General features: G+C 32.9%; 2 protein-coding genes across 3 annotated transcripts in view; one reads left to right on the top strand and one right to left on the bottom strand.

The window, feature by feature from the left end:
- Nucleotides 1-365, top strand: part of LOC107624762 — a 4,170-nt gene extending 3,805 nt beyond the window's left edge. Inside the window, exon 6 of one of the 2 annotated variants that reach the window (XR_002356989.1) lies at nt 38-161. Coding sequence is in view for 1 of the 2 variants with exons in the window: in XM_016327219.2 (XP_016182705.1) it covers nt 38-277 (240 nt within the window). In the remaining variant the exon portion in view is untranslated. Of the gene's footprint in view, nt 1-37 lie in introns of both variants that reach the window. The other variant, XM_016327219.2, reaches the window with a different exon arrangement.
- Nucleotides 2,566-7,629, bottom strand: LOC107624761 (alanine aminotransferase 2). The gene is made up of 15 exons (XM_016327218.1): nt 7,291-7,629; nt 6,864-6,914; nt 6,410-6,460; nt 6,251-6,316; nt 6,098-6,159; nt 5,812-5,890; nt 5,624-5,728; nt 5,430-5,540; nt 4,857-4,994; nt 4,685-4,759; nt 4,442-4,562; nt 4,185-4,339; nt 3,511-3,585; nt 3,215-3,418; nt 2,566-3,011 (listed from the first exon to the last, which is right to left on the bottom strand). The coding sequence occupies exons 1-15, from the start codon at nt 7,540-7,542 to the stop codon at nt 2,895-2,897; spliced, it is 1,662 nt and encodes a 553-aa protein (XP_016182704.1). The 5' UTR covers nt 7,543-7,629; the 3' UTR covers nt 2,566-2,894.

The following is a 7,629-nucleotide window of genomic DNA, read 5'->3' as shown; positions in this document are numbered from 1 at the left end:
TTTTTTTTTTTTTTTTTTTTTTTTTTTTTTTGTGTAGGTGAAAATACAAAAGATGAGGTCAAACCTTGAAGAAAAATTGATGAAGAGGATGTCAGTGGTTCACAGAAAAGCTGAGGAATGGAGGGAATCAGCTAGGCAACAACACTTGGAGCAAATTCAGAAAGCCACTGAACAAGCTCAAAAGATGATACACAAACATCATCATCATAGCACTCAATTTTCAAGCCACACCACCATTTCTTGTGGTTGCTTCCCTTGTCATAACATCCATCACTAATAACATTTAACAATGCAAATATGCAATGTTGATCTTTGATGTTTTCTGCCTCCAAATAAATTCTATTTTATCTGTAACTGTTATTATTTTATTTTTATTTTTTTGCACATTTTTTTTTTTAAATGAAAAGGGAATAGTTTTCTTCTTTGTCCATTTCAGAAGATCCAAAGCAAGGTACAATATATCTATTATCTAAGTCATGGACTGCACAAAACAGTTCTGAAACCTGAAAAGATTAAGTTTACAACGGGAAAGTGATGTTTTCTTTTGTTGTTTTCTTCCCTTGTTTGCATGCTAATGTTGTCGTTTAGTTCTTGGAGTAGGAACCAAGAAAAGAAAAGCAAAACTAAATTGGCAAATACATAGTAAAGGGTACTCACTTTTCAGATTTCTACATGTCATTGATGGTACATCAACATGGCAAATATATAATCATCCATAATCTTTTAGAAACTTTAAATAACCTTAATTACTATATTTTGTCTATGGTATTAGCTTAATGTACTTCCAAGTTCCAATTTACCTTAAATTATTCAAGGTAACACATTATTACTTCTCTTTAGTGCTTCTTGTTTAATTTAGTGTTACTTAGATATAGGAAAATGTTCCTTAATTTTTAAACAGTTCACATTATTCAACTAATACATGCACAGAATCCCAAAAACACTGGTCCACTTTAGACCACTAATTAACCAATCCTGATGGGGCTAATTATACATCAATAGTTCAAGTCACGTGACAACTTGTGTGAAAATTGGAATACTATGCTTATAGTCAACAAATCCAACTGTTTTTCTGGGTCTTTTTGTGATTCTATATTCATAAGGTCTAGTTCAAATTTTAGTCTTGTAGCTAATGAATATCAGAAAACTGGTGGCTACTTCTATCAAAATGTATTCGTGTGAAGATGGTATTATAAATCGTTAGATAATTTAATCAAATATATTAAACATTTACACTATGTTTGGTTTTAGGAAAAATAAGAGAAAAGAAAAGTGGTGGAAGGAAAATAAGTGAAAAATTCTTTGTTTGGATACCAAAGAAAATGGGAAGAAAAGAAAATTTTGGTGTGGGTCCCACAAAAAAATTTTCTATCCATTAGAAACATGAAAACAAAAAGAAAAATGTTATTTTTGATGTATTTACAATATTACTCCTAATTCTATTATTAATAATAATTATTAATATAAATTTAGTTTTAATAGTTTTAATACATTATAATAATAAAGATTTACATTTAAACATTATATATGTATTAGATAAATAATTTATAAAATTATAATATTTTATAATATTCATAAAATACAATAAAACATAAATAAATAAAAATATTTATACTTTATTTTATTATAAGGGCATTAATGTAATTTTATACCATTATGATTTTCTTTCTTCTCACTTTTTTTCTTATCCAAACAAAAAAAATTTTTCTTATTTTCTTTCTATTCATTTTCTCTTCATCCAAACAACACATAAATAACTCTACTTTTCCTTTTATTTTCTTTCCTTCCATTTTTCTTCCTCTTATTTTCTTTCCTTCTATTTTCTTTCCTATATCAAAACAAAGCCTTAATGGTTCACCGTACTAGACGACTTCAAGAAGTAACTATCCTAAAAATTTAGGTCTATTGATCCAAAACAATTATTTTACATGTATAAAAAAGTTAGCTATCAACTAGTCACTTCGTATAAAAATATGTATTTAGTATCTAATATTTTTTTATTATACTATTATAAACAAATTTGATTATTTGTCTATTGCAGGTTTGATTATTTTACTATAACATTTAATTATTCTGATAGTTGATTATTTAATTAAAAAAATATACAAAATAATATATTTATTTATACACAAATTTATGATAATTGATTCGGTGATTGATTTTTAGTGTTTAGCATCCTTTTATCCCTAAAAATAATTGCATACTATTGGGGGATACTCCATTCCATTCCCTTTGGTGCATATTTACAAGTCCTATTATATGCTCAGTATCATGTTTCTCTTAAAGAAGGAAAAAAATATGCTCATAATAGAGTGTGAGAGGCACTAAGTCAAAGAAAACAACTATACAAGTATTTTGTACCATGTGTGCATGGTTTGATTAGGTAACTAAAATCAATAGATTCTGAGAGCTATAATCATTCAATATAAAAAATTCCTTTATTTAGGTTAAAATTGGTTTTCTTATCCTTTGATATATTTTTTTGGTCCAAGATAACCTTCTAAAGCTGCACTGGGAAGGGAGAAAAGGAAATAATTTCTCAAAAAATAAGCTAATACAAACATATTGGTGGAGCAACTCATGATTTTTCTCAATTCATTTCCCATATTACTATTAATTCATGCACTTTTTCTTTGCATGCAAAGACCTTAGTACAGGCAAGCAAGAAGAAAAAGAAAGGAGTTAAAACCAATCTCTTTCACTTTGCTTATTATTCAATATGCACCTATAATTGAAAGTTTTAATTAACAACAAAATCATTTCTCACCCTGAAAACAAGGGGCTAAGAAGAAACATATCTTTCAACTTTTTGCATATTCAAAATGCAACTCTATAAAGTTGAATTAACAACAAAATTATTCATCCTAAAACATGCCTCTCAACTATAATATTCCTCAGCCGCGGTACTTGTCCATGAACTTCTTATGGAACTCGGTTATGCGAGTAACAATGGCCGGAATCTTGTCTTCTTGAGGCAATATGGTGCATCTAAAATGCCAAGTTCCAGGAACCTTGCATCACAAGAAAAACATTAACATATAATCAGTTTACAATCACCACTAAGGATGGATGATGCAACATAGTTGGAACCAACAACAATTTTTGTTGAAGCTAATAAGATAATAAATCACATGTAATGAAGGGAAGCCATTTACATTAAAACAGTTTGGGAAATGTTTGATAGTTACTGAATCGGCGCATAATGTATACGAACCTGTCCAAAACCAGAACCAGGGACAACAACTACTCCAGTAGCGTTGAGGAGGTTCCGACAATAGAAGTTGTCAGGAGCTGTTTTTGCCGCCTTTGCCGCTTCAATAGCCTTTTGGGGCAGCTTAATTTGGGGAAACAAATACATTGCACCTTCTGCTTTGTTACATGTTACACCCTCTAATGTGTTAAGTGCTTCTTCCAGTGTCTATGTCAAGAGAATAATGAATCAGGAAAGTTAAAAATTGTAAACAAAACGTGTAAATGAATCCCTTCAAAAATGAATTCGTCGTATCTAACCTTTGCACGCCTAGCAAGGGAGGATAAAATGCCATCCCTCTCGGAACAGTATAACTCATAAGACTCATCTCCAACCTGCAACATTCATTGAAATCAAGAATGGAATTACTGCAATGTTGGTTACTTGGTTTGTTTATTTCCATACCTCATTGCCTTCTATTAATTATGAGAATAATTTTAAGCAGCTTGTGTCAGTATATTACATCCGGCTTATCCTTAGGTTTATTTATGTTGGAAGTCCTTATAGATTCATTAAATTTTCAATAAGATCCATATAGTTTAAAGGTCAATTATAGTGTGAAGATGTAAATTCATACAGAGAATACAGAGATTCATTTTAAACCATAAAAATCATTATTTAACAGTACTAGTGACACTGTTGACACCACACGCGAAGCTGTTTTCAATCACAAAAACATAATCTGTACAAAATAAATCTTTACAGCAGTGTACCTCTAGTTTTAAATGTTTGTAAAGTCCATGTTATATAAATATTATCAATCACATCCATATAGTTTAAACATTTCTGGGTTCCTATACTAAACAATTGTTTTTCAACCAGTTCCACTTTAGTTTAACACTTTGTGATCAAATCTCCATATTGAATGACAACCTTTTGAGGAAAAGAACTAAAGAATTATTCCCAAAATATAGATGAGCGGAAAAGAACTAACCTTTGGTGGACTCATGACCAAGCTTGCAAGAATCTGACCAGAGATGTTAGAGCAAAGATTCACAGAAGCCATTTTATATATCTGTTCCCTGACTTCTGCAGAAAACCCGGTGACCTCCATGTAACCACCACGTTTCCCACACTCCCCGTAGTAGCCTGCAGCCGAAAAAACAGAAGACATCATCCATAAGCACGGATCATCAACTAGCACAACTGTCTATCCATCCTCTGATTATAAGATAGTTAGTATCAACCTACCTTTCGAGACAGACTGAAAGGATACTAGGGTGATATCATTATCCCCGTATCCCAGGGACCGGGCTACCTTCTTAAAGGAGTGAAATTTCTTCTCAGGAACATAAACATTTTCTTGGTATACCTACCAAAAAGAATTTTCATGTATCAGTAATACTATAATTCCATGAAAGCTTCAATAAAATCAGCAGTTTAAGATGCAAATATAGTGAGTTAATACAAGATTTCCAAAGACAAACAGGTTACCTCGTCGGCCAAAAGAACTAGACCTTCTTGCTTGCAAAATTTTACTATATCCCGCTGGTTTTCCTCAGAAAGAACCTGAACACATGATAGAAGATGCATGTAAGAAAATTAATCACACTCTATGCAGCAACCACTCTATAATATTATCACTACACAGTTATTTGCTACTCACCTGCCCTGTTGGATTGCCTGGATTAATAACAACTAAAGCCCTAACACTGATGCCGTCTTTCTTGGCAGCCTCCAATTGCTTCTTCAGTTCACTGATTTCCAAACCCCAACCAGTTGCTTCATCTAGATAATAAGGTACCTTCAGAAACAAAATCATGTTAAACTAAAATTCTAACCAATATCAAGTAATATAACAAGATAGGCTAAATTTAACGTTTCATGTGATTCCTTGCAATTACATACCTCAGATATGTTCAACAGTGCTAAATCATGCAATTATTGCAATTAGATTCGGTTAGAATATGTAACTAGGGTAATCATATGCTTCTATTTATGTTCATTTATTTCATATAGTCTATCTATAATCCAAACTTCGCTGAGTGGTTGACACGCACATATTTCATATGTCAATTTTCTTTTCTTTCTTTCAACAGCCATTTTGTCTAAATTTTCTACTCAAAGTTGGTCCATGGGATACCCATCATTACAACAGAGTACTAATAAATAGTGGCCTAAATAAATAGTAACTTAAATTGAATTAAGCATCAAATGTTTTGATAGGGAAAAACAGTACCAGGGAGCCACCATGAAGGGCAATTGAGGCAGAGTATAATGGGTACTGAGGGATGGGACACAGAATTCCATCTTTTTCTGACCTCAACAGCAATTGCATCATCATATGGACCTGAAAAGAGTGAAATGTCAATCTTTAAAGCTAGAATTTGAAGTGAAACAAAAACTACACTCTCAGCATTCAAAAATTGTTACCGCTGGGCTTGCCCCATCTGTCAAGAAAATGTCATTGGGATTGGCAGGAAAACCATCACGTTCTTCAATTCCTTTGGCTATTGTATCTCGCAGGCCCTTAATACCCTGATATGGAAAATAACAAAAACTTCATCTCCCACACTATAATAATGAAACAGTCAATACAACTTTGATAAATCGGGTAGTACCTGACTGTGACTATAGGCGCCAGTTGCTTGCCCAGGAATCATATCAATAATATTCCAAGCTCGCTCTATTGCGTCAGAACTGCAATATGTCAACAGGGCTTGAGGAAAGTCACATATACAACGCTGGTCGAGCTTTAATAGTTATGGCAAGGAAACCGTTAAGTATTGTGTATAGATTATCCGAGCTCTAATATATTTGTTCCCATATATTTAACATTAAGACGGTTAGCTGTTACAATATAACCAAGCTATCTCAGTGCTACTAATTTAGTTTCATCCGTGGTACCTGAATAAAGCCGGTGTTTCAGGCTTCTCCAAAACAGATGGAATGTCACATAATGCAAGAACCTGTTAAAGATGAGATAGTCTCAATAAACACTGGTTGATTTGCACAAAGCTTGTTGCATTCAACTGCAGAGAATAATAATAAGAAGCAAACCTCGCGGAAAAAGGTTATTGGGAGCTGACCAAGAGACTGAGGATTTCCAATGTTACAGTAAATTATCTGTTTCAGATAAAAGACAAAAGAGAAATCACCCTAAGAATGAAATTTGAAAGAGTACCATACCATAAGATAAGAAGTTGAAAAGAAAAATACCTCATCAAATGGGTGAGTACCAGGCTTAGCCTTCAAATCTTCTTGCAATTGCTGCAGCATTAAAACATTGTCAAGAGAAATAATTATTACTCAAACCATTAACAGCAAATGAAAATTCATTCCTCAAGATGTATTCCACATCAAACGTTACTATTGTGTAAATATCAGATATACTTCCCTAATCATCCTCTTAATTAACTCTTAATTCCTAAGCAGGGTAATGAAATGCATGTATCATGTCAATCTTAAAACCATAAAAATGTAATCAAAGTTTTCCATGTTCAAAACTTAGAAGAATGTTTAGAATGATAATTTAGGAAGATATATCATTATGCTTCAACTTATATGACCATTACTAAGCCAAATTATGGTGTAAATTTCTTAACATATATTGGAACATTAGCCAATGAATAACTTAATTTCTAAGAAGTAAAGCCAAAAATCATCAAAGTACCTGAGCAAGTGTTACAACCTCTCCTCGAACAGCATACTCACACTTCAGAACCTGTAAAAACACCATAAAATCAAATATTCAGCAGAAGTATAGTAATTGGTGACAGCATAATGAACTTGAAACATCTTTGTTACAATAAATTCTACTGAATTTCAAGACTCAACTGACCAATAAACAGATCACGGAACCATTTTCAAGCAAAAGGGAAATAACAATTAATAATACTCTTATCTTCAGTTCAACCAATAAGGCACAAATCTAAAATTCAGACCCATAAAGCAAAAAAGATAAGAAGACCAATCACAAATTTCCAAGTTTGAAACTTTACCACACAGAAAAAAAAAATCAAACAAAAATCACCAATCCGGGGCATCACATGAAAAGAGAAAAATCGTATTAAACTCGTGGGGCAGCAGAAAAATCAAACCTTGGGGTTGATGTTGTGAACGGTGACAGGGAAGGACGAATCAGAGGAAGCCATTGAAGTGGACGATGACGAGGACAAGAAACGGGAGCTAAATAGAGGTGAAGAGAGAGAAGAATAAGTAGAAGAAGAAATGGGGTGGTGGTGAATTTGATGCTTATGCTGATGATGATTCTGCAGAACAGCGATTGAGCGGTTGAAAAGGTGCCTGAATCTGACAGCGGCGGATTTCCGCATTACGAATGATACTGCCATGTGTTAGGGGATTTATAGCGATAGATTTTGTGCCTTTGTGCCTTGTGATGAGAGAGAAAGAAAGAAGAAAGAATGGGGCACACGGAA

Source organism: Arachis ipaensis, chromosome B02 (genome assembly GCF_000816755.2).
Source record: "Arachis ipaensis cultivar K30076 chromosome B02, Araip1.1, whole genome shotgun sequence".
Taxonomy (NCBI): Eukaryota; Viridiplantae; Streptophyta; class Magnoliopsida; order Fabales; family Fabaceae; genus Arachis; species Arachis ipaensis.
Note: the sequence above shows the minus strand (reverse complement) of the source record. Positions and strands in the feature narration are given on the sequence as shown.